This window comes from Xyrauchen texanus, chromosome 32 (genome assembly GCF_025860055.1).
Source record: "Xyrauchen texanus isolate HMW12.3.18 chromosome 32, RBS_HiC_50CHRs, whole genome shotgun sequence".
Classification (NCBI taxonomy): Eukaryota; Metazoa; Chordata; class Actinopteri; order Cypriniformes; family Catostomidae; genus Xyrauchen; species Xyrauchen texanus.
Genome location: NC_068307.1, coordinates 23,071,336 through 23,099,297, shown reverse-complemented (window position 1 = coordinate 23,099,297; position 27,962 = coordinate 23,071,336). Strand labels below are relative to the sequence as shown.

At 34.4% G+C, this 27,962-nt stretch overlaps 1 protein-coding gene across 1 annotated transcript in view; it reads left to right on the top strand.

Annotated features, from left to right (window-relative positions):
• The first annotated feature begins 6,625 nt into the window (after positions 1-6,625).
• Positions 6,626-27,962, top strand: part of LOC127626029 (ras-related protein Rap-1A-like) — a 43,430-nt gene continuing 22,093 nt past the window's right edge. Inside the window, exons 1-2 of the mRNA XM_052101538.1 lie at positions 6,626-6,828; positions 26,312-26,400. Of these exons, the coding sequence (XP_051957498.1) occupies positions 26,344-26,400 (57 nt within the window). The 5' untranslated portion in view covers positions 6,626-6,828; positions 26,312-26,343. The remainder of the gene's footprint in view (positions 6,829-26,311; positions 26,401-27,962) is intronic.

Here is a 27,962-nt window from a genome sequence, read left to right as displayed (position 1 = left end):
AAACATTCTCATCATATGAGATACTTTGTCATTGTTTTGAGAAGTCATTATCATAAGAAAATAAAGCATTATTATGAGAAAGTTTCTCATTATTTTGAGATACTAAGTTGTTATTATGAGATACTTTGTCATTATTTTGAGAAGTCTTAATTATGAGAAAATAAGAAATTATTATGAGAAAGTATCTCATTATTTTGAGATACTAAGTCGTTATTATGAGATACTTTGTCATTATTTTGAGAAGTCTTAATTATGAGAAAATATGAAATTATTATGAAAAAACGTCTCATTATTTTGAGATACTATGTCATTATTATGAGAAAGTTTCTCATTATTTTGAGATACTATGTTGTTATTATGAAAAACTTAGTCATAATTTTTTAGTAAGTCATTATTAGGAGAAAATAAGGCATTATTATGAGAAAATGTCTCATTATTTTTATATACAATGTTGTTATTATAAAATACTTTGTCATTAGTTTGAGATAAGGCATTATTATGAGGAAATATGGCATTATTATGAGAAAGTGTCTCATTATTTTGAGATAATATGTCATTATTGTGAGATACTTTGTCATTATTTTGAGATGTCATATTATGAGAAAATAAGGAATTATTATGAGAAAGTTTCTCATTATTTTGAGCTACTAAGTTGTTATTATGAGATAATTTGTCGTTATTTTGAGATGTCATTATTATGAGAAAATAAGAAATTATTATGAGAACGTTTCTCATTATTTTGAGATACAAAGTCGTTATTATTAGAAAATTTTTCGTTATTTGGGACAAGTCATTATTATGAGAAAATAAGAAATTATTATGAGAAAGTGTCTCATTATTTTGAGATAATAAGGCATTATTATGTGAAAGTTTCTCATAATTTTGAGATAATAAGGCATTATTATGATAAAATGTCTCATTATTTTTATATACAATGTTGTTATTATAAAATACTTTGTCATTATTTTGAGATAAGTCTCAATTATGAGAAAATAAGAAATTATTATGAAAAAGTGTCTCATTATTTTGAGATACTATGTCATTATTATGAGAAAGTTTCTCATTATTTTGAGATACTATGGCGTTATTATGAAAAACTTACTCATCATTTTTTAGTAAGTCATTATTATGAGAAAATGTCTCATTATTTTTATATACAATGTTGTTATTATAAAATACTTTGTCATTAGTTTGAGATAAGGCATTATTATGAGGAAATATGGCATTATTATGAGAAAGTGTCTCATTATTTTGAGATAATATGTCATTATTGTGAGATACTTTGTCATTATTTTGAGATGTCATTATTATGAGAAAATAAGGCATTATTATGAGAAAGTTTCTCATTATTTTGAGCTACTAAGTTGTTATTATGAGATAATTTGTCGTTATTTTGAGATGTCATTATTATGTGAAAATAAGAAATTATTATGAGAAAGTGTCTCATTATTTTGAGATAATAAGGCATTATTATGTGAAAGTTTCTCATAATTTTGAGATACTAAGTCATTATTATGAGAAAATAAGGCACTATTATGAGAAAGTTTCTCATTATTTTGAGATACCAAGTCATAATTATGAGAAAGTTTCTCATTATTTTGAGATACCAAGTCATAATTATGAGAAAATAAGGCATTATTATGAAAAATGTTCTCATTATTTTTAGATACTAAGTTGTTATTCTTAGAAACGTTGTCATTATTTTGAGATAAGTCATTATTATGAGAAAATAAGGCATTATTATAAGAAAGTTTCTCATTATTTTGAGCTACTAAGTTGTTATTATGAGATAATTTGTCGTTATTTTGAGATGTCATTATTATAAGAAAATAAGGCATTATTATGAGAAAGTTTCTCATTATTTTGATATACTAAGTCTTTATTATGAGAAAATAAGGCATTATTATGAGAAAGTTTCTCATTATTTTGATATACTAAGTCTTTATTATGAGAAAATAAGGCATTATTATGAGAAAGTTTCTCATTATTTTGAGATACTAAGTTTTTATTATGAGAAAATAAGGCATTATTATGAGAAAATAAGTTATAGTTATGATAAAGTTTCTCATTATTATGAGAAAATAAGGCTTTATTATGAGAAAGTTTCTCATTATTTTGAGATAGTCGTTATTATAAGAAACTTTGTCGTTATTTGGGACAAGTCATTATTATGAGAAAATAAGAAATTATTATGGAAAAGTGTCTCATTATTTTGAGATAGTCATTATTGTGAGAAGTCATTATTATGAGAAAATAATGCATTAGTATGAGAAAGTTTCTCATTATTTTGAGATACTAAGTCATTATTATGAGAAAATAAGGCATTATTATGAGAAAGTTTCTCATTATTTTGAGATACTAATTCGTTATTCTTAGAAACGTTGTCATTATTTTCAGAAGTCATTATTATGAGAAAATAATGCATTAGTATGAGAAAGTTTCTCATTATTTTGTGATACTAAGTCATTATTATGAGAAAATAAGGCATTATTATGAGAAAGGTTCTCATTATTTTGATATACTAAGTCTTTATTATGAGAAAATAAGGCATTATTATGAGAAAATAAGTTATAGTTATGATAAAGTTTCTCATTATTATGAGAAAATAAGGCTTTATTATGAGAAAGTTTCTCATTATTTTGAGATAGTCGTTATTATAAGAAACTTTGTCGTTATTTGGGACAAGTCATTATTATGAGAAAATAAGAAATTATTATGGAAAAGTGTCTCATTATTTTGAGATAATATGCCATTATTGTGAGAAGTCATTATTATGAGAAAATAATGCATTAGTATGAGAAAGTTTCTCATTATTTTGAGATACTAAGTCATTATTATGAGAAAATAAGGCATTATTATGAGAAAGTTTCTCATTATTTTGAGATACTAATTCGTTATTCTTAGAAACGTTGTCATTATTTTCAGAAGTCATTATTATGAGAAAATAAGTCATTATTATGAGAAAGGTTCTCATTATTTTGAGCTAAGAAGTTGTTATTATGAGATAGGTCATTATTATGATAAAATAAGGCATTATTATGAGAAAGTTTCTCATTATTTTGAGATACCAAGTCATAATTATGAGAACGTTTCTCATTATTTTGAGATACTAAGTCATTATTTTGAGATAAGTCATTATTATGAGAAAATAAGGCATTATTATGAGAACACAAGTTATTCTTATGATAAAGTTTCTCATTATTATGAGAAAATAAGGCATTTTTATGAGAAAGTTTCTCATTATTTTGAGCTACTAAGTTATTATTATGAGATAATTTGTCATTATTTTGAGATGTCATTATTATGAGAAAATAATGCATTATTATGGGAAAATAAGTTATACTTATGATATGATAAAGTTTCTCAATATTATGAGAAAATAAGGCATTATTATGAGAAAGTTTCTCATTATTTTGAGATACTAAGTCGTTATTATTAGAAACTTTGTCGTTATTTGGGACAAGTCATTATTATGAGAAAATAAGAAATTATTATGAGAAAGTGTCTCATTATTTTGAGATAATATGTCATTATTGTGAGATACTTTGTTATTATTATGAGATAGGTCATAATTATGAGAAAATAAGGCATTATTATGAGAAAGTTTCTCATTATTTTGAGAAACCAAGTCATAATTATGAGAAAGTTTCTCATTATTTTGAGATACTAAGTCATTATTTTGAGAAGTCATCATTATGAGAAAATAAGGCATTATTATTTTAGAAAGTTTCTCATTATTTTGAGCTACTAAGTTGTTATTATGAGATAATTTGTCGTTATTTTGAGATGTCGTTATTATGAGAAAGTTTCTCATTATTTTGAGATACTAATTCGTTATTCTTAGAAACGTTGTCATTATTTTCAGAAGTCATTATTATGAGACAATAAGTCATTATTATGAGATGGAAAAGTGTCTCATTATTTTGAGATAATATGTCATTATTGTGAGATACTTTGTCATTATTTTGAGATGTCATATTATGAGAAAATAAGGAATTATTATGAGAAAGTTTCTCATTATTTTGAGCTACTAAGTTGTTATTATGAGATAATTTGTCGTTATTTTGAGATGTCGTTATTATGAGAAAGTTTCTCATTATTTTGAGATACTAATTCGTTATTCTTAGAAACGTTGTCATTATTTTCAGAAGTCATTATTATGAGACAATAAGTCATTATTATGAGATGGAAAAGTGTCTCATTATTTTGAGATAATATGTCATTATTGTGAGAAGTCATTATTATGAGAAAATAATGCATTAGTATGAGAAAGTTTCTCATTATTTTGAGATACTAAGTCATTATTATGAGAAAATAAGGCATTATTATGAGAAAGTTTCTCATTATTTTGAGATACTAATTCGTTATTCTTAGAAACGTTGTCATTATTTTCAGAAGTCATTATTATGAGACAATAAGTCATTATTATGAGAAAGGTTCTCATTATTTTGAGCTAATAAGTTGTTATTATGAGATAGGTCATTATTATGATAAAATAAGGCATTATTATGAGAAAGTTTCTCATTATTTTGAGAAACCAAGTCATAATTATGAGAAAGTTTCTCATTATTTTGAGAAACCAAGTCATAATTATGAGAAAGTTTCTCATTATTTTGAGATACTAAGTCATTATTTTGAGAAGTCATCATTATGAGAAAATAAGGCATTATTATTTTAGAAAGTTTCTCATTATTTTGAGCTACTAAGTTGTTATTATGAGATAATTTGTCGTTATTTTGAGATGTCATATTATGAGAAAATAAGGAATTATTATGAGAAAGTTTCTAATTATTTTGAGCTACTAAGTTGTTATTATGAGATAATTTGTTGTTATTTTGAGAAGTCGTTATTATGAGAAAATAAGGCATTATTATGAGAAAGTTTCTCATTATTTTGAGAAACCAAGTCATAATTATGAGAAAGTTTCTCATTATTTTGAGATACTAAGTCATTATTTTGAGAAGTCATTATTATGTGAAAATAAGGCATTATTATTTTAGAAAGTTTCTCATTATTTTGAGCTACTAAGTTGTTATTATGAGATAATTTGTCGTTATTTTGAGATGTCATTATTATGAGAAAATAAGTTATACTTATGATAAAGTTTCTCATTATTATGAGAAAGTTTCTCATTATTTTGAGATACTAATTCGTTATTATGAGAAAGTTTCTCATTATTTTGAGCTACTAAGTTGTTATTATGAGATACTTTGTCGTTATTTTGAAAAGTCATTATTATGAGAAAATAATGCATTTTTATGAGAAAGTTTCTCATTATTTTGAGATACTAAGTCATTATTACGAGAAAATAAGGCATTATTATGAGAAAGTTTCTCATTATTTTGAGATAATAAGTCATTATTCTTAGAAACTTTGTTATTATTTTGAGAAGTCATTATTATGAGAGTTTCTCATTATTTTGAGCTACTAAGTTGTTATTATGAGAAAATAAGGCATTATTATGAGAAGGTTTCTCATTATTTTAAGATAAGCCATTATGAGAAAATAATTCAGAATTATTAGAAAGTTTCTCAATATATTGAGATACAAAGTCATTATTATGAGAAAATAAATCAAAATTATGAGCAAGTTTTCCATTATTTTGAGATAATAAGTCGCTATTATGAGATACTTATTCATTATTTTAAGATAAGCCATTATTTTGAGAAAATAAGGCATTATTATGAGAAAGTTTCTCATTATTTTGAGATACTAAGTTGTTATTTTGAGACACTGTCATGTTTTTTTAGATAAGTCATTATTATGAGAAAATTTGTAATAATTATTTGCAAGTTTCTCATAAATATGAGATACTAAGTCATTATTATGAGAAAATAAGTCAAAATTATGAGCAAGTTTCTCATTATACTGAGATACTAAGTTGCCATTTTGAGACACTTTGTCATTATTTTAAGATAAGCCATTATTATGAGAAAATGAGTCATAATTATGGAAAAGTTTCTCAATATTTTGACTCAGAGAATTACATTTTTAACCAAGTGTGGCAGAAACCGGCTTTCATAATTCACGTTCACAGCCTTTTCCAGAAAATTACCTACAATTTCCCGTTTAGATGTCATGTCAACACTAACCTTTTGAAAATAATGGTACTTTTTTTCTGGCAGTTTTCAATAATGCGAAGATGTATCGTTACCTATAGATTTCCTTATTGATAGTATGTGAACAGCACATTCAGTACGTATTCCAGTAAAGGCAACCCAATGATTTTCCTGTAATTTACCTCGTTGCATGTGTGAATGGGGCTACTGAGTCATGGTTTGTTGTGATAAAATGATAAAAAAAATAAATAAAAAATAAATAAAAAAAACAGATTTAACCTACGTAAATATTATTCATATTTACAAAAGTTTATTCATTACACCATGAATGAGGTGCATTATTTCTTGCTTTCATTTTTGTATCGGGAGGGCAAATTTAAATTTCCTTCCGGCGTGGAAGTCAAGTTAAAATTGTTTTTGTTCAGATTAAAATGAGTGATAAAATGAAGACATTTGAATCATCAGAAGCAAATCATCCCACCGCAACCTTTGTCTTGTCGGGTGGAGCCCCATGATTCCGCCCGACACCGGAAGATGTCACGAGTCCTCTGCGCTAAAATAGCGGCGCTAGTCTCGCTGGAGCGCTTAGTGACAGGCGCGTTACGTGAGCGGCTTGGGAGGTCGCATTGAGGGCAGTACTGCCGTGTTTTACGCTCCCGTAGGTGTCGTTTCGTGGAATGACTCAGTCAGCTAAGGAGAAAAGGGATTGAGGTTGGCTGCAGCTGAAGACGTTGAAGTTTATCGGTTTTACTCGGGCGGGTGTGTGAAGGTAGGCGGCTAAACGAGCGCGCGCTAACAGATGCAGATATACACATTTAATTAGCTTAGAAATCCATAAAAATCTATTGAACTACATTTACAATATGTTATGAAGAGTTTGTATTTACTTATAACCACTTAAATATGTCAATCATGCATTTGGTCTTAAATATGGGAGTAGTTTTCTTTTCTTTTCTTTTTCTGCTCCAGCAGTTTTGGCATGTTAGCACTGATCTGACTGACTGAATTTAATTCTCTCAAAATCTGACCTAAAACAAACTCGGATATATAGTCAACGTTGTTTTTAATTTAAAACATGCTTCTGTTGTAAGAGTTCAACTTTAAATTAATTTGTCTGTGGTTGATGTAAATAAAACATGAGTGGTTTAAATTCTCTCCCCTCTTAGTTCACGTGAAACGTGTTATAAATTGAATCATAAGATATAGGCTATTTTATGTGATATGAAGTATTCCCTGGTTTGAAAATATATTATACAGATAGAAAAGCTCTGGTGCTGATCACGTTATTCCACACATCTGAGTCGAACTCGAGCTGATTTCTTTTTGTTTACACAGGGATTCATGATATTTTCTTTGCCTAGGTGACTATGACAGTTCAAGTGGATTTTGCTGAATAGACAAAGTGGTAGTTTTTTTTTCATTTCCTGACACTTATGTTTAGCAAAGCAATTTTCAGTTCTCATTGCTGATTATGCTCTAAAATGATGTCTGATTGCAGCTTCCTTTTTCTTTCATAGAAGACATTGGTTTCCACACTTAAGGTGATGGCTTTATTTATGATGTTTGCACTTGTAATGGTGCATGTTTATAAGATGAAGCTTTGAGAGTTTTTGGACCAAACTATCTTATTATATTAAGATGTTCTTCTTGTGTAACTCGTGGCTGACAGTTGCTTATGAACGCAAACTGAAAGTCAATAGGCTTTTTGAGTGGTTTGTGGCAGATGAGTCTGACTTTTCTTCTCTGAACAGCTTCAAACTGCCAGCCACCGATCTGATCAAAATGTTATTTTGGCATGTTTCAGTAAACGTTTGCTCATCGTCTTCCCAAGGTCCTTGACATCCGCTTAGTAAGCAGATTCTTCCACAAATCTATAATCGTGAATTCTTCTGCCTTCCACCTGATCTTTCGACAGTTTCACATCCCTTTAGCCTCTGAAAATGACCATATAAGTTCATAAATAAACTTGTTGTCTTAATGGCAATAGTTCTCATAATCAATAGCACAGGCAAACTGTTGAAGTTTGTGTTCTGGTAGTTTGTCTCATCCATTAGGGACCCAGCAGGTGGGAGATGCAATAGCGCTCCTCTGTTCATCTTTATAAATGGACGTTTGATCACATTTTCAGATATGATGTTGCCGGTTAAGTTGTGAGAAGAGGAGGATGGGGGTATACAAGTTAGCAGTTTCTCGTCATGACTCATCAAGTCTCTGCTGGACCAACAGAGTGGAAACTTAAAGTAACGTTGTCAAAGTGTGGCATGTATCTTATTAAATTGAGTTCATAATCGGATGTGTTGTTGTACTAAATACAGAGGATGTGCAGTCCTCTGATCTTGTACATTAAACAACTTGGTGACATTTTGGTGTGTGTGTGTATGTATGTATATATATATGTATATATATATAAAATTATTATTATTATTTTTTTTTTTTCAAACTAAGGTACATTTGTGGTTTTCTTGGATCTTTTTGTTTTCTTTTGGGTAACCTCAATTCGAGCAAGAAATCACATTATAAAAGGTGATACATTTTCAGTATTTCTATAAAAACGTTCCTTTTCATAGTTCACTGCACACAGTGGTCTTTATCGTAACTTCCCTAGAGTTGCCCCCAAACTTCATAAGTGTTTCTTTAAACAGGGTTTGGAAGTCCAGTGATGTAAGGCTGTCAAAATAAAATTTGAATATTCATTGAATTAAAAAAAAAAAAAAGAAAAAGCACATTCAAATGCTAAAATGAGCATTTGAATGTGTGCTAAGTAGGGCTGCAACTAACAATTATTTTGATAACCGATTAATCTAACGACTATTAGAACAATTATTTGACTATTCGGCGATTATTGCAATTCAGCGATTCATCATTAGCTCTTTAACGATTATTCAGCTTGTGTCCTGACATAAAAGGTTGTATTAAACGTGCTTGTTAACAATAAAGAGGAAAAATCATCTTTTAAAAATACCTCTAAATTGCATTCACTGAATTAAAGGGGGAAAAAATTATACTTTTTATATGTTTAATTGAGTAAAGAAATTCACTGCAAAAATGTTTTTCTTGAGCAGAGCAGCAACTCCAGCCCCGCTTTGCTATCTACATCACCTGAAGCTGTTTTGGAAATGTAGATTGCAGCTGGACTTTGAGCTGTGTAATTGTTCCTCTCCTAAGTTAGGTGCGAGCTGTAGTGCTGCTTTCGTCATTAGAGTTTAAAGTGATCTCATGGTACATTAAATTAGATCAAATGACTGTTCGATAATGAACATTTTTGTAGAATTTTTTTTATTGTAGACGTTGATAACGTCGACTAATTGTTTCAGCCCTAGTGCCAAGCACTGATGATGACTTGATGAATCACATTCTTGGGCTAAAAGAGACACTGTGCAACTAATAAAACAGAATGTGACTGTCTCAAGACATGTTTTTAAAGGCTGAATTTTCTTAGAAAATAACAAAAAAAATGCATCGCTCCTGCATGAGATGCTGAAAAACAACCAAATAAATCCATTGAGTGCTTGCTTTCGTAGAAAATGATGGACGCATTCGGAGTGAAAAGGCTAGGTGGAGGTATTTGGTACTTCTGTCTTGACTATGGCTTGGCTTGCTCTTATTAGGTACTTACATTCTACTGTGTTTAATAAAAAAAAACACTGTGGTACCACCGGTATAATGAAGCTTTGAAGTCTAGGGGTAGGGATGGGCGATATGGCAAAAAAAAGTATCACGATATTCTTTTTCATATCATTCGATATCAATATTATCACGATATTGAATCACATTTGCACATTGCACAAGTCTGAATGGACCATTTTTCTATTTTCATTAACTCTTTCCCCGCCAAACACGGAATTTTCCGGGTTTTATGAAAAAACGCTTCCCCGCCAAACATGGAATTTTCCGGGTATCCGTGTTTTAGGTGGTATACGGTAAGGAAGACCCGCACGCATGTTTTGAAAGAGTATGCAACTCTTTGATCAAAGAAACAGACTGCGATCGTCTCAAACGTGAAGTGGAACACCATACTAATACTAAAGCACTTGTTTGATAAAAATGCCTTTTTCTCAGCTTTTTGTCCGAAATGTTGTTTTTGACAAAACCTACCTCTGTTCAAGTGGCAATAAAAAAAGAACAAATGAAGATAAAATAAAATCGTTTTTTTTTTTGCCTAAAAGCAGAGGCTCGGATCTTTATTTTGATATATAGCATCTTCATATATTCATGGAAGAAAATATTCTGCGGGCCATTAAAGTTTAGCGAAAATCGTCAAAAACCCTGGCGGTGGCTGGCAACTTTTTTAAAAAACGCTGGCGGGGAAAGAGTTAAAGTGAGAAAGACTAGGCTACAAACTAGTAATTCTTTTGCCTTGTCAGAGATGATGACATCTGAATAATTTCACAAAATTAGAACTGAAATCTATTTGTTTATTATTAAAGGCTTGGAACATGCCAATTAATAAAACTAAATTTAGAAAGAAAAAAACTTTATGTTGTAAAGGCGCTCTGGAAACACGTACCTCATGTTTACGCACATGTGGGGAAAAGAGGATGCGGGTGTGGCCGGGTCAGGGCATCAGTGAAGCGTGTTTCAGTGGTAGAAAAAAATATTCAAGAACACAGTGCATAAAGATCAGATATGATGTAACTGTTGTTTTGTCGCGCTGCTCACTAGAGACGATTAGAGGGCGTAACCATTGTCATGATATCTTGCAGTCAAGATGGAATCAATCTGCATTGCAGTAATTCCAGTAGTCATCAGTAGAAAAGAAGCCGTTTTTTTTTTTTTTTTGCAAAATGTTTTCAACTTATGTATCTGGACTTTAAAGTATTCAGATCTCTTTTTTTGTTCAAATTAGTTGTAAGATATCAGCTCACTTTTTATTCACGCAGTTATTTTTTGGAACCCATTTAACTTAAATATTATTATAATTTGTAAACGAATGATAATAATAATAATAATAATATATTATAATAGGAATATATATTAATATATCTCAATCGTGCACCGTTAACTTTTAAACCCTCACGCTTTTATTTTGACATTCCCCAGGAAGTCCTGTAATTGTGTCTTAAAGTAGTTCAATTGGCTTCTTATTTCAATTCTGGTAAAAGGAAAAAAAAAGCACCTCTAAGCCATTCTAAATGCATATTATAAGTGAACCGAACTTTTGAGCATCTACATCTGAGATGTTGTTCATGATTAGCGCTCAAATATTGCACTCCACGTGAAGTCTAAAAATAGCCGCTTGTGTGTGTGTGTGTGTGTGTAAACAGAGCAGCGCCATTCACTGACGCACGGGAGCTGCACATGCATTTTATATATTTACTTATTAAACACAGCCTTTTGTGATTCACAGAGCTGTCGCACATCTTCAAGTGGCTTTGAATAAAATGCACTCATATGAACTACTTTAATGTTGTTTTAATAGTTCTTTTATGTCATTTTTGGAGCTTGACAATAACGAATATGACTAACACACAGTATCTGATTCGGATCGGACTTATCGGACCGATACACGATCCATCTTAAACCTTCAGTATCGGAGCCGACACCGATCCAGCTATCGGATAGGTGCATCCCTAATACTGTGTGGTAGTCATGTTCATTACTGTCAAGCTCCAAAAATGACATAAAAGACCCATTAGAACACCATAAATGTAGTTCAATATTTATAAATGAAAAGATTTTTGGCAAACAAAGTTTAGCTTTTTGTTTGTCCCCATTGTTATTATTTTATTATTATATTTTATTATTAGATGCTAATTCCATGAAAATTTTTTTATGAAATGTATCTAAGGTTTATCATTCATTTGAATTTATTGTGTCATTATTGGCCTATATCGCATTATTATGCATAGTCCATCGTGTTTACAGTGCAAAATAAACACAGAAATTAGGTGACAGGATGCTGGATGCCATTCCTGATGCAACCCCCAGTTACTGGGGGACTCTCACTCACATGGGGCAATTTAGAGACTCCAATTCACTTAACCTGCATGTTTTTGGACTTGTGGGGCAAACCGGAGCACCCAGAGGAAACCCACGCAAACACTGGGAGAACATGCAATCTCCACACAGAAAGGCCCTAGTTGAGCCTGGACTCGAAGCTCGAATCTTCTTGCTGTGAGGCGACAGTGCTAACCACTGATAGCATTCTCATAGACGATACTATTTTTGCAAAAAGACTTAAACAAATGAAGAGAGAGAACCCTTTACTTACATGTGTTCCACAACACTGCATGCCTCCAAACAAACAGCGCATAGACCGCTTTTCTGTCATCTCGTCTGAAAAATATAATTGTGTGTCTCTGTCTAACAGCATTTCTTGTGTCATTCCGAATCCGAGACATCTTAGTTACCCACCATGCAAATTTTTTTCGCTACCTGTTATTACACGTCTTCTGTCAGTGTGCATACTTTGCTGCCTTTGTAATTTTTTACATTGGTGAAGAACATCTGGCTTTCAATGTGTTAATTAGGTTCATTTATCATGGGTCAAAAACTCTTCATTAGGCAACTATTCTTTATTTAAGGCTATTGTATTGATATTGGAAGTTCCATTAATAATGTTTCCACCTTTTACACAGTATAAAATTTCACACCAGTGTTGTCCCTTGTACAGAGTTTTAAAGGTATTAATGGAAAGGAGGAGGCAAGAACCGGCATATTTGACGATGTAAAAATATTTTAATAAGGAACTTTAACCAAAAGATACAAATGCACACATATGACGGACCGCTGCCCGTAAATGTGCTCGCTCTCTCTCTCTCTCTCTCTCTCTCTCTCTCTCGCACCACCGTCCACAGTCGGCCTTTATATGTAGAATCATGACCCGGCCCCGCCCTCCGCCCTGTCACAAGAGTAAAACCAGTAACACTGTACACCATGGAAATCATACTTCACACCTCCCGATAAGCAGTTTGATGCATGGCCCAGTGTGATCATGAAACAACACAAATGCTGTGATTTAATTATGAATATATATAGTCACATTGACTTTAAAGCATGTAGCTCGTGCAGAGTAAGATTGCAGCCTTTCACGGTTTAATAATCACTATGGGACATATCACGAATTAACAAATCGTGTCAAATTCATGTATGAGCATTTGGAAGCAGTTGTGTGTCTGTCAGACAATGTGTGGTTTTCTAATTGAGTCGGTGCTCGAGGCTTTTGTTGTCATGTGAATGCATAAGCCCCTTTCTTACAGGTTATTGAGGAGTGCATATGTGCTTAAAAAGACCGGATAACAAACATCATTGGATGGAGCCCAACTACAAGTCAACACAGTGTAAATAATTCAATATTTCTGGGAGTACATTGGGAAAAGCACTTGCTTTCTAAACCAGTGGTTTCCAACCCAGTTCCTGGAGGCCCTTCAACACGGCATATTTTGTATATCTCCCTTTTCTGACACACCCAGTTCAGGTCTTGGAGTCTCCACTAATGAGCTGATGAGTTGAATCCGGTGTGATTTATTAGGGAGGTATCCAAAATGTGTAGTTTTGGGGGGCATCCAGGAACAGGGTTGGGAACCACTGCTCTAAAGTCTACCCATTTATACACACCAGTGTAAAATTTTGACTATCCCTCACATTCGCCTATATGCACTTGTTCAGTAGGGGAATCCCAGATTTTACGCAACACCGTGGCTACTCCAGACACTAGCGGCTCAACGCGATAAAAGAAAATCACTCCCATTATAATCAATGATGTGTAAATCGTGCCGTGCAGACAGAAAACTACTCTCAACAAAACAAATTAACAGTTTAGAGGGTTTGTTTAAACGTAGACAGGGTGTAAGAAGGAAACCCCATTGTTGCAGCACAATTCCAATGCAGGTCTCATTGAAATGTTAAGGAAACAAATATCTGGATTAGAGATGTAACGGTATGAAAATTTCATATCACGATTATCGTGACCAAATCTATCACGGTTATCAGTATTATCACGGGACTGTTAAAATGTGCTGAAAATGTACAAAAAGTACTGATACTCACACTGAAATCATTTAAACTGGTTTTATATTTGAAAATCAACAAACAAAATGAGTAAACAAGGGAATATCAAATAAAGTATAATAATAATAATTACTATTATTGGTGTGGTTTTATTATTATTATTAACTTACATTTTAAATGATCAAAATATGTTGGTTGGGTGACTAAACTACATAACATGCACCGAAATTTTGGCCACCGAAAATGGCATTTTTTTGTTTTGGCCGAAAGAGAGAAAAGGCCAAAAATATGTGCCGAAAATATGAGCCAAAAATATATGCCGCCCCTCAGTGCTCAGGTTTCACTCTCGGTCGATCTAGCCATAAATACGGCACTACCAATCAAAGGCTGATGTCAGCAGTGCGGAAATACTACGCAATCTGCGTAGGGCACCAACTCCCTAGGGTGGCACCATCTTACCGTAGGAGGGCACCAGAAAGTCCACCGGGTGCCCTTCCTCGCACGTTATACGTTATTCAAGGACCCGAAAGCAGTTGCGCAACACAGACGATCGCTTCACACTCATATCACGCGAACATGACAATCCTTTTGACTACTTGTACATGGACAAAGATCGCTTTCCATTGCTTGTGCGGACTGCATGCAGGTATTTATCTGTCAAAGCACCAGCACAGAGAGAGAGAGACTATTCAGTGCAGCATCTCATGTTCTTGATAAGAGGAACTGTCTCTCCTGCCGGAAAGCTGAGCAACTTTTGTTCTTGAAGAGAAACCTGACACTTTTACTTAAATAGAACGCAGTCCAATTTTTTATTACATTAAAATGTGTTTAGCCCTGCAAAACTTTGTTCTTCACTTGAGGCTACATCTGTCGTTTACAGTTTGAGGTTGGTTTTAGTTCTACTACTGCTGTTTTGCACAATAATGTTATATTAAAGCGGAAATATATTTACATAAACCGAATAGAGGCCCTCTGCCATTCTGTGTTCTTTCTGTTGTTTTCATTAAAATGACTGTGTAGCATATTTAAACTTTTTGTATTTGCAAGATGCTAGCCTAGAGCTGCTAAGTTCATTACTTGACTGCTGTTTTGCATATCATTATAGGTTTCTAGAACGTTACATTATTTGGATAATTGGCAAAAAAAAAATCTGTTAAATTTTAATGTTAAAGAACTGAATGAGGAATAATATATTTAATATTGTTTTAATATATTTTCTGTCCAATTTTGGTGCGTTACTTTCAATAAAAGTGTGATCATTTTATTGGATTGAAGTATTCAATTCAGATTAATTAAATTCATGAAATTAATTAAAAAGTATAATATTAATACAATTTTATATAAATTTTCTTTTAAATAGGTATAAAAAGTCATTTTTCGGTTTTCAGCCAAGTGCATCCTGAATTTTCGGTTTCGGCCCAGAATTTCCATTTTGTTGCTTTACTAATAACATGTTATTACATAGCTCTCTGAAATTTTTGATTCTGGACGCTCATCCTGAAACTTCCCCCGTATAACGAACCGGCTTCTTTCATGTCTCACACGCTCTCCTTTCATACATACACATCTGGTGCCATCGTGCGTCTCTGTTTTATTTATCGATTGTATTGAAAATGAAATCGGAGGACTTCAGTATTTGTATTAGACGATTGTTTGGTAGACTGCAACGGATTATATAACATTTAAAGAACGGGTACAATTTTTATTTTATTTTTTATCTCAAATCACTATTAACCCTGTAATTATTTGAAAAGCCGTGTATAAGTGGTATGAATGTACATCACTTAAATGTTGCACGAATTTGTTATTTGTTACTAACTACATTTCCATCCAAGGTTTTTTTCCGAAAAAGTTGTAGTGCATCAAAATAAAGTTGATGGAAACGCTACATTTTCACAAGTGTCGACATAATATTTTCCGTTTAACTGTAGCGCATCAACTCTATGTTGAATACTTCAGATGTTGGGAAAAACTAGTTTGGAAACACTTTTTGTTGAGGAAATTGGCATTAATGGAAAAATGCAGTGTCACATGACAGAATTTACCCCAATCGTTAGTCATGATGACAAGGTATACATTCTTGAAAGCTAATTTATTGTACGTTAGATATAGATCTGATCTGCAAACATGACATTTCCAGGAGTGCCAACACAAATATCTCGTATCATTCACAACGACAAGTGCACGGAGAACAAATTAATGACCACTGTTTGTGATTAATTTAATCACAGTAGCCATCCGTATATTTATTAAAGTTTCTTTTCCACACCATTCAAAATAATAGACAGCAGTCACGGAATTAAACCACAAAACATATAACATAAAATTTCTATGCACAAATATGTTTTAAATTAAAAATAAGTACACAGTATTAGGAGAAAGGCTTCAGTGTGTTTTTGGGATACTAACATATAACCCAATTCTATAAATATATTGTTTATCTTTTGAAAAAATGCTGGCAAATTTCCCTGTATTAAATAAAATAAAATGCCAAACAAAAAAAGAATTAAATTAAAAAATAAATGACCAAATTAAAAAATAAATATATTTTTAGACATATATATGCTTTTTCTTTACACAAACTTGAATTAACCTAATGCCCTGTTCTGTAAATGAAAAGTCAGCTGAATGACATTCTCAGGATGTTCTACCCTTTTGTTTTTCAAGACTATAATCTATCAGAACTATTTGTCCAATGCTGAGTTCACTTTCAGAAAATGAACTTTTGAACATTTTAAAACTTTTAAATATTTTTAATCTAACCCACTATACCTCGGATCACATTTGCTGAGCTTCATCATGCACCACTTTGGCTAAGGAGCAAGGCCTTGGGCATGCGATTTGTGAAACAGCTGTCACACTTCGCTTGTAAGCATCAAGGAATAAATTCTGACTGGATATACTTCTAGTTTTTCTCTATTTGTTTATTTTGATTAATTAAGAGTGGAAATCGATTAAATATACATAGGCAAAAAGATGATTGACAATAAAAGGGTTTATTTGGCATTTTAGTCCAGCAGAGAAGGCTTTGCTGGTCCTGAGAATTCGCCACAGATGTAAACGTAGTCTGTGTTCAGCCGGGGAAACTGAGAAGCAATCTCTATACAGAGACCGGCCACTTTTCCACTTATTGGACCTGACATTACTACATAACAAGCCCACAAACAAACAAACACCGCACATTTCGGTCTTTGCTTACAGCGAGGTGGGAGCCGTTGTGCAGATGAATGAGAAATTGGCAACTTAAATATCACAATATTTCAATGTTTTGAATCACAATTTTGTAAACAAAAAGAATATATATTAGAGCTGAAACTATTATTCGACGTTCTCGGTAATGTCGACAATAAAAAAAAAATATCACATTTGATTTGTCGAATAGTCGTTTGATCTCATTTAACGTATCGTGAGATTACAGTAAACGCTGATGAAGCGTGAGAGCAGCACTGCAGCTCATGTCTGACTGAGGAGAGGAACAATTACACCGCTTACAGCCCAGATACACTCTAAACTTTCCAAACAGCTTCAGGTGATGTAGATTGCAAAGTATTATATATATCTCATTATACTATATTATATATAGTATTATATTGCAAAGTGAATTATAATGCAAAAATACCAAATAAGTAAATACAGAATCACTCGCGTTGTGGAATATGTGGAGCCGGAGCTCTTTAAAGGAAACACCATGGAGTTACATCTTTACTGCAATTATGTCTAACGCACTATAGCTTTATTAAAGTTCAAATAATACAGAAGCAGATCATGTAAATAACTAGAAACTCCAAAACTGGCATTTCTCTGTGTGGTCAGCGCCTCTTCTATGAATTGCGTTAATGTCCCGATCTGAGCCGCACTCTGTTGCGGGGACACTCATCCCTCGAGGGCGCAAGCTTAATGCAGCTAGATTATAACGTGATGGCTCGTGACTTATTGAATCATAATATATGTCACTGTGCATTTTTTATTGTGAAGCAAATTGTCAATATGCAGCTTTATTAATAAGAGAGAGTTATTTATGTAAGTTAAAGATGAATTGAAGTTAACAAAATACGTTTTTGTTTTGGCTTGTTTTCCAATAGAAATATCTAAAACTCCTTTTTAAAACAATGTACATTTTCTTTAGCAGCTTTACTGCAGAATATATATTTTTTTATCTTAGAATGTTGAAAATAATATTAAAAATACAAATATTTTAAAATATCTACAAATTCTTAAAAATATACATTCACCTGAGAAGCAGCATATTAAATATTTAGACGTGCTTTTAGAGAATAGATCTTGAATATAAGTATATTTTGTCTTCTCATATTTTGTTTTGTCTTGTCACTCACAGAAGTATAATGTATAACGTTAAAAAAATACACTGGTATACAAAATACACTTTTATATATAAGAGATAGTCTCTTAAAGCAAGTCTAAATATCATATATGTTGCTCCTCAAGTAAATGTATCTTGTTTTAAGGATTTTTTAGAAAATTTTAAATGGAAAACAAGACAAAAACACTTGATAACAATAGGATTTTTTGCAGTGAATTTCTTTACTGAATTAATCTTAATAAAAAAAAAAATTCTTTAGTTCAGTGAATGTTATTTAGAAGTATATTTAAAAGATGATTTTGCCCTCTTAATTGTTAGTAAGCATGTTTAATACAACCTTTTATGTCAGGGCATAAGCTGAATAATCAGTTTAAAGCTAATGATTAATTGTTGCAATAATCGTTCTAATAATCGTTTGATTCATAGATTATCAAAATAATCATTAGTTGTGGCCCTAAAATATTATATATATAAATATATATTAATTATACACTGATTCTGTCACATCATTAAAACCACTGACAGGTGATGTGAATAACATTGATTATCTCATACGATGGCACCTGTCAAGGGGTGGGATATATTTGGCAGCAAGTGAACGGTCAGTTCTTGAATTTCTTGTGTAGGAAAAATGGGCAAGCATAAGCTAGGCCTGGGCAATTAATAAAAAAAAATTTCAATTACAATTTTGGCTTCCAATGATTGTGAAAACAAGATTATCAAGATGATGATTATTGTGCCGCCTTCCGTTTCACAATGAAACACCCCAGTGTTATATCTTTAAAGCATCCTTTATAAGTTGAAAAAATAAGGTAGTATGTTATGATAATAAACTAGGGCTGCAACTAATGATTATTTTGATAATAGACTAATTAACTATTATTAGAATGATTATTTGACTATTCGGTTATTGCAACAATGCTATCTTTCAATAGCTCTTAACCGATTAATAAGCTTGTGCCTAGACTTAAAAGTCTGTATTAAACATGCTTACTAACAATAAAGAGGACAAAATCATCTTTTAAAAATATCTCTAAATGACATTCACTGAATTCCAAAGGAAACAAAAGTTTAATTCATGAAAAATTCATAGCAAAAAAACTATTGTAATCAAGAGTTTTTTAATTTGTTTTCCACATATTCTCTAAAAGCAAGTCAAAATATCTTACATTTACCTGAGAAGCAACATATATCTTGTTTCATGTACGGTAGGCTGTTTTTAGATATTTTAGAATATTAAATATTGTGATAAATACTCCAGTAACAATTTTTTCCTCTGCAGTATAGCTACTAATGTAAATTAAAGGAGTATGTTAAATGTATTAAAGGCGTTTTAGATATCATTTTTGGAAAACAAGCCAAAAAAGTCTAATCAAACAACAACTCTATTTTCTTAGTAGAGATGCGTGTTACCGATTTACTTCACAATAAGGTACACACGTGACACATAGGTTACAGTATATTATGATTCAATATGTCACAATCCATCACGTTATTAATCTAGCTACAACAAACGCGCATGAGGGACTGCCATACCCTTGCCAGAGGGTGCCTCAGTCGGGTGCAGTTGCAATCTCTTCCCCCTTCATGCGACTCATAGACGTGGCACTGACCGCACAGAGAAATGTACAGAGTTTGTTTATGATGCACTTCCTTATTATTTGAACTTAAATAAAGGATGAATTAAAGATATAATGCCTGGTTGTTTGCTTTTTAGAGGCTCTGATATGCAGGTTTTGCTTGAGTGGAATGCCAGATCCGGCTCTGCTTTATTTCACGTTGACAGTGCTTCTGTAGTTACTTGTTTTGCATTTTTCCATTTATAATTCTGTTATATTTTGTGATCTACATCACCTGAAGCTATTTGTCTGGACATATTTTCTTCCTCTCCTCAGTTAGGCACAAGCTGCTGTGCTCCTCTCTTGTGCCATCATTAGAGTTTCATATGATCTCATGCTACGTTAAATGAGATCAAACGACTGTTCGACAACAAAAATGTTTGTCAACAACGTTGACTAATCAGACAAGCATACTGATTTAAACATCAATAACGAAAAAATAACTGGCTGTATTTGTGAAATTAGAAACCAATCACCACTCTTGACAGGGTAACTTTAGTAGCTTTAAAATGTATTAATGTATTATAATCATAGTAAAGACCAGTGGTAGTTTCATGTTGCATTTCATTTTGAATGTTTCCTTAAATACTTGATCGCCTACTGCTGTTAAAATCTCTTAAAGCTGTTAAAAAAAGCACAGAATTTTCTTAATTTGTATTTTTTGTTCTATTATTTTTTATCTATTTGTATTCATTGCCTGGTTATTTTATTGTTATTTTATTACTGACTGTTTATTAGTCTTGAATAATTACTTACGAGCTTGAAAACATTCTTCCATAATTAACATATTAGTTTGTGTTATTATTTGTTGTGGTTTTGAAGCTGGTATTGAGAATCATCAAATTTCACTAGCGGCTACTGAAATTGTGGTATTGTGATGTATAGCCTTTATTGTACATGGTAGATCTTGCTGCAATAACATGATGAAAAAGTAGATCTCATTACATAGAAGTGTGAGCATCCCTACTGTAAATTATGGCGATGGAGTCTTTCCTTTATTTGAATTCCATACGTAAAATAAAATAATTACCATATGACAATAGCCTCCTCCCCTACCCAGTGCAGTTTACATTTCAAGTTCAATGAAATCCATTGATAAAAATATATATTTTTTTTAAAGTTCAATAAATGCATGATGTTTCCAGTCAATGAGTAATCGTGATCTCCGTATTGACCAAAATAATTGTGATTAATATTTTTTCCATAATCGAGGAGCCCTAGCGTAAGGATCTAAGCGATTTTGACAAGGGTCAAATTGTGATTGTTATACGACTGGGTCAGAGCATCTCCAAAACGGCAGGTCTTGTGGGTGTTCCCGGTAAGCAACGGTTAGTACCTGTCAAAAGTGGTCCAAGGAAGGACAACCGGTGTACTGGCGACAGGGTCATGGTCACACAAGACTCATTGATGTGTGTGGGGAGCGATGGCTAGCCCGTCTGATCCGATCCCACAGAAGAGCTAATGTAGCACAAATTGCTGAAAAACGTAATGCTGGCCATGATAGAAAGGTGTCAGAACACTTGCTTGCAAGCTTGCTACATATGGGGCTGTGTAGCCACAGACCGGTCGGAGTGCCCATGCTGACCCCTGTTCACCTCCGAAAGTGCCTACAATGGGCTTGTCAGAACTGGACCATGGAGCAATGGAGGAAGGTGGCCTGGTGTGATGAATCATGTTTTCTTTTAGATCATATGGACGGCCAGGTATGTGTGTGTTGTTTACCTGGGGAAAAGATGGCAGCAGCATGCACTATGGGAAGAAGGCAGGGTGGCGGAGGCAGTGTGATGCTCTGGGCAGTGTTCTACTGGGAAACTTTGTGTCTTGGCATTCATGTGGATGTTACTTTGATACGTACCACCAACCTAAAGATTGTTGCAGACCACGTACACTCCTTCATAGCAACAGTGTTCCCTGATGGCAGTGGCCTCCTTCAGCAGAATAATGTGCCCTGCCACACTGCAAAAATTGTTCAGGAATGGTTTGAGGAACATTACAAAGTGTTCAAGGTGTTTACTTTATCTCCAAAGTCCCCAGATCTCAGTCCGATTGAGCATCTATAGGATGTGCTAGTGCTAATGTTAGAAAAAGGTGCAGTGACCGTGACTGGTGAAAAAACTTTTTTGTTACTCAGAAGAGAGAAATTCATATGGGCTTGAGGTTGAGTAATTATAACAGAAATTAAATTTTTGGGTGAACCGTCCTTTTTATTCATTTATTTTTTTTATAATTTTTTGGATGTAGGCCTATTTTTTTAAAGGTAAGAAAACATCATAAAGTCATGTAAGTCAGTATATGATTGCATGATTGAAATGTAGCCCCCCGTGAGATTTAGGGAAAATTGTTGTAAAATTCCTCAAGTTGGGGAACATTGTCAGAGCAGAAGGAAGCAAAGTTTTCTCCCAGGATAACCTTGTACGTGGCTTTATTCAATTGTCCTTCACAAAGACTAATCTGCCCAATTCCAGCCTTGCTGAAGCACCCCCAGATCATCACCGATCTTCCACCCAGTTTCACAGTGGGTGCGAGACACTGTGGCTTGAAGGCCTCTCCAGGTATCCGTCTAACCATTAGGCAACCAGGTAGAGGATCGGTGATGATCTGGGGGTGCTTCAGCAATATCCATGTGCAGAGTGTGGACTTAAATATCAGTGGGCAGGGCTTCACGTGAGACTGAGAGAATCGAAGAACCATGCATTGGGTTTTCCAGCAATTTTTCTGAGGTCGCCCAAGCAAATTTGATGACCTTTATCACGTGTTTGCCTTTTTAAAAGTGCCAGGTATTGTCTTCATCTGAGACGCGAATGTTTCATGTGACTGTTGTGTGCACTGTCGCTGGAGCTCCAAATTGCAAGCAAGTCGAGCACTTTCAGGAGACAGGAGAGTTCAGACCAGAATCACTCATGCTACTCAGTTTTTTACACAGGAAAACCCCAAATGGAGAAAGAAATCACCACAGAACGGGACGAATCCCAAACAGGCTATGAAGAGGAGCTTGTTATTAAAATAGGTGTGACATCTGTGGTGTGGGTTCACAAATGCCTGCACATAGCAGAAAAATTTAATCCGCAAACTGTTTCGCACAACTATAATCACTCGTAATACAAGCAATCTGTTTTGCCACCTCAAAATGAAGCATGCAAAAGAATATTATGAAAACTAAAAGATGAACACTGCATTAATTCTGTCATTTATTTATGTATTTATTTTGCAAGAAGTTCTGCAAGAAGTGTTTATTTTTATTGTATTTATATATATTTTTTTTTTATAGGTTTTATTTTCTTTGTTGCATTGCTTTGAGGAAATCTTAAGTTTCTTGAGCAAAGTTTATAATAATAATAATAATAATAATAATAATGTTGGTCAACAAAATGTTAAACTGAAATGTGGCATACTGTTATATTTAGCATTCTGGCAAGGTTGATGTATTTGTTTACTTGGCCATTGTTTGTCTTGTGCCAAATAAAGAGGAAGTAATTTTAATTTATGAAGTATTTAATTCACTGACTGGAGTTCCAAAGAGCATTACAATATGGTTATTTGATATATAAACCAATTTTTATTGATTTTCCTGAAAACTTTTACTATATCATGATATATCATAATCATGATATCAAATTACTCGTGTTGTGATTTATAAGATTTTGGTCATATCGCCCACCCCTACTCTACCACTTCAAAAGACTTTCATCAGAGCAGCTGATTAAGCCTGCCTTTTGATGAAGTTCAGGAAAGTTTCAGCTGTGTTTATGCTGTGCAGAGGAAGCAGCCTCTCCTCTCAATCCTTACACGGAAAGACGTGTGAATTAGGTAATGATGTCATGCTTAGGGGAGAGGATAGGTATGTTTACTTTTTGTGCAGAAGTGTTACCCAGAGAAACAAATGAGTTAAGTGTTTTGCTGGCTGTAGATGGCTTCACATGCATGAATTTGTTTGTTTCCGAACCTCATTTGAATCAATTATTTGGAGTTGCAGCTGTTGTCTTGAGATACAGTCAATCTCTCCATATGTTTGTATGTTAAGTGTGTTTTTTCAGACATCGTGAGGGCCTTGTGGCTCGAAGTTGTTAGATCCTGAAATGATCTAATCACATCAGAGTTACTGCGTTACTACCTCTGGTCATTTTCCCTCTCGGTGGCCTCAGCTTGGCATCCCATCAGCTTTTCTATGCTGCTGTTACCATTAAAGGAAGAAAATTCTCCTCTGCATGCCGACCCATCCTGTAAAACCAGAAACAGAGCATAGCATTCAAACAATGACACCTACAAACCTCTCTAAACAATACTGGAAGAAATTAGTGGTTCTAGATCGTACACAGGCAAGCCGATATTTGTATCTTGCCCTTTCAGGTATAACATCAGGAGACCTGAATGTGGCTGTGTGTGTTAAATATGTAAAAGCCAGCAGATTGGTTCCCTGTGACCGCTTTTTACACCTAAAGAGATTAGCCAACATGTATTATTCATTCAGAACAGATCTGATACAGCTGCAGCAATTTTAGAAAAGTTGTTTGTTTGAAGAATGACCTAAAATTGTTAAGCTAAAGATGGGTGAAGTAAATAATGGAGAACTCAACCAATGTGGGCCGATTTCTGTATCTAAAGCTCCTGTTTTTTTGCTTTGAAAGCCAGTGATGGCTTTAAAAAGAGTATATACACTCACCTAAATGATTATTAGGAACACCATACTAATACTGTGTTTGACCCCCTTTCGCCTTCAGAACTGCCTTAATTCCATGTGGCATTGATTCAATAAGGTGCTGAAAGCATTATTTAGAAATGTTGGCCCATATTGATAGGATAGCATCTTGCAGTTGATGGAGATTTGTGGGATGCACATCCAGGGCACGAAGCTCCCGTTCCACCACATCCCAAAGATGCTCTATTGGGTTGAGATCTGGTGACTGTGGGGGCCATTTTAGTACAGTGAACTCATTGTCATGTTCAAGAAACCAATTTGAAATGATTCAAGCTTTGTGACATGGTGCATTATCCTGCTGGAAGTAGCCATCAGAGGATGGGTACATGGTGGCCATAAAGGGATGGACATGGTCAGAAACAATGCTCAGGTAGGCCGTGGCATTTAAACAATGCCCAAGTGGCACTAAGGGGCCTAAAGTGTGCCAAGAAAACATCCCCCACACCATTATACCACCACCACCAGCCTGCACAGTGGTAACAAGGCATGATGGATCCATGTTCTCATTCTGTTTACGCCAAATTCTGACTCTACCATCTGAATGTCTCAACAGAAATCGAAACTCATCAGACCAGGCAACATTTTTCCAGTCTTCAACTGTCCAATTTTGGTGAGCTCTTGCAAATTGTAGCCTCTTTTTCCTATTTGTAGTGGAGATGAGTGGTACCTGGTGGGGTCTTCTGCTGTTGTAGCCCATCCGCCTCAAGGTTGTGCGTGTTGTGGCTTCACAAATGCTTTGCTGCATACCTCGGTTGTAACGAGTGGTTATTTCAGGCAAAGTTGCTCTTCTATCAGCTTGAATCAGTCGGCCCATTCTCCTCTGACCTCTAGCATCAACAAGGCATTTTCGCCCACAGGACTGCCGCATACTGGATGTTTTTCCCTTTTCACACCATTCTTTGTAAACCCTAGAAATGGTTGTGCGTGAAAATCCCAGTAACTGAGCAGATTGTGAAATACTCAGTCCAGCCCGTCTGGCACCAACAAACATGCCACGCTCAAAATTACTTAAATCACCTTTCTTTCTCATTCTGACATTCAGTTTGGAGTTCAGGAGATTGTCTTGACCAGGACCACACCCCTAAATGCATTGAAGCAACTGCAATGTGATTGGTTGATTAGATAATTGCATTAATGAGAAATTGAACAGGTGTTCCTAATAATCCTTTAGGTGAGTGTATATATAAAGGAATAGGAAGAATATATATATATATATATATATATATATATAATATTAAAGTGTGTGTATATATAAATAAAGTATTATATATACATCGTTATTATATTAACGTATGTATTAGATGATCAAAAGTACATGACAGTGCGCATCAAATGCCCGCATTTGGCAGGTGTTAATTTCAAACCCTGCTCTCGTAGCTATTGTGTAGCCTCACGCTGCGTCCAGATCAGTGTGGGCCTTCTGAAATGGGTTAAATCCACATTTGCCCAGAGGCTCAGCAGGCCTCAGTCCTGGCTTCAGATCGCACTCCTCCATCCAGAACCCACAGCTGCTTTGTGTTTAGGAGGTCACACTCGAGATCTCCCCCACCCCTGGGCTATGATCCATGACGCTCCCTACCGCACACACAAAGCCTTGCATATCCTTTTCTATCCACTCACTCACTCACTCACTCACTCACTCACTCTTGTTATCTTGTTTTTTTAGAGTGCTGAGGAGTCTGGTGAAGAGGCCCTGCCATGCGTGAATTCAAGCTTGTGGTGCTCGGTTCTGGTGGTGTGGGCAAATCAGCCCTGGTAAGTAAAGTATACAGTCTCTTCCTTTCCAAACCTCAAAGCAACCCGATTCCAGTGCTTGGCCAAGCAGTGATGACAGAAATTATTACTAGATGACCCCCCCCACTTTGGGTTTCTCTGATTGTATTTTAACATTAAAACCACCTGCCTAATATTTTTTGTAGGTCCCCCTCGTGCCGCCAAAACAGTGCCAACCCGCATCTCAGAAAAGCACTCTGAGATGCTATTCTTCTCACCACAATTATACAGAGCGGTTATCGGAGTTCCTGTAGACTTTGTCAGTTCGAGCTAATCTGGCCATTCTCTGTTGACCTCTCTCATCAGTAGGACTGGGTATCGTTTAAAACATTTCCGATATCTTGACTTCGATACCGGTTCCTAAACGATACTTTTTTCCGATACTTTGGTCTAGAAAACCAGGAAAACGACGAACAACGGTATTACCGCTGGTTGGACGCTAGGTGGTACTATGGGATAATTTTCGGTAAACATGGTTAGGGTTAAGCTTACACAATAAAGCAAGACACCTTGATTTCAAACTTTTAACTTTATTTTATTTATTTTAACTAGAAGTTCAAATTAAACTGCATTTAAAATTTGTTGTTCAACTTTTTCAAAGATGGGTTTACAACAGTTGTGAACATCATCTCTCTGGCAAAGAATATATATATATGTGTGTGTATATATATATATATATATATAAGTGAGTACACCCCTCACATTTTTGTTAATATTTGATTATATCTTTTCATGTGACAACACTGAAGAAATGACACTTTGCTACGATGTAAAGTAGTGAGTGTACAGCTTGTATAACAGTGTCAATTTGCTGTCCCCTCAAAATAACGCAACTCACAGCCATGAATGTCTAAACCGTTGGCAACAAAAGTGAGTACACCCCTAAGTGAATGTCCAAATTGGGCCCAATTAGTCATTTTCCCTCCCCTGTGTCATGTGACTCGTTAGTGTTACAAGGTCTCAGGTGTGAAGGGGAGCAGGTGTGTTAAATTTGTCATCGCTCTCACACTCCCTCGAACTGGTCACTGGAAGTTCAACATGGCACCTCATGGCAAAGAACTCTCTGAGGATCTGAAAAAAAGAATTGTTGCTCTACATAAAGATGGCCTAGGCTATAAGAAAATTGCCAAGACCCTGACAGTGAGCTGCAGCACGTTGGCCAAGACCATACAGCGGTTTAACAGGACAGGTTCCACTCAGAACAAGCCTCGCCATGGTCGACCAAAGAAGTTGAATGCATGTGCTCAGCGTCATATCTAGAGGTTGTCTTTGGGAAATAGACGTACGAGTGCTGCCAGCATTGCTGCAGAGGTGGGGGGGGGGGTCAGCCTGTCAGTGCTCAGACCATATGCCGCACACTGCATCAAATTGGTCTGCATGGCTGTTGTCCCTGAAGGAAGCCTCTTCTTAAGATGATGCACAAGAAAGCCCGCAAACAGTTTGCTGAAGACAAGCAGACAAAGGACATGGATTTCTGGAACTGTGTCCTGTGGTCTGATGAGACCAAGATAAACTTATTTGGTTCTGCTGGTGTCAAGCGTGTG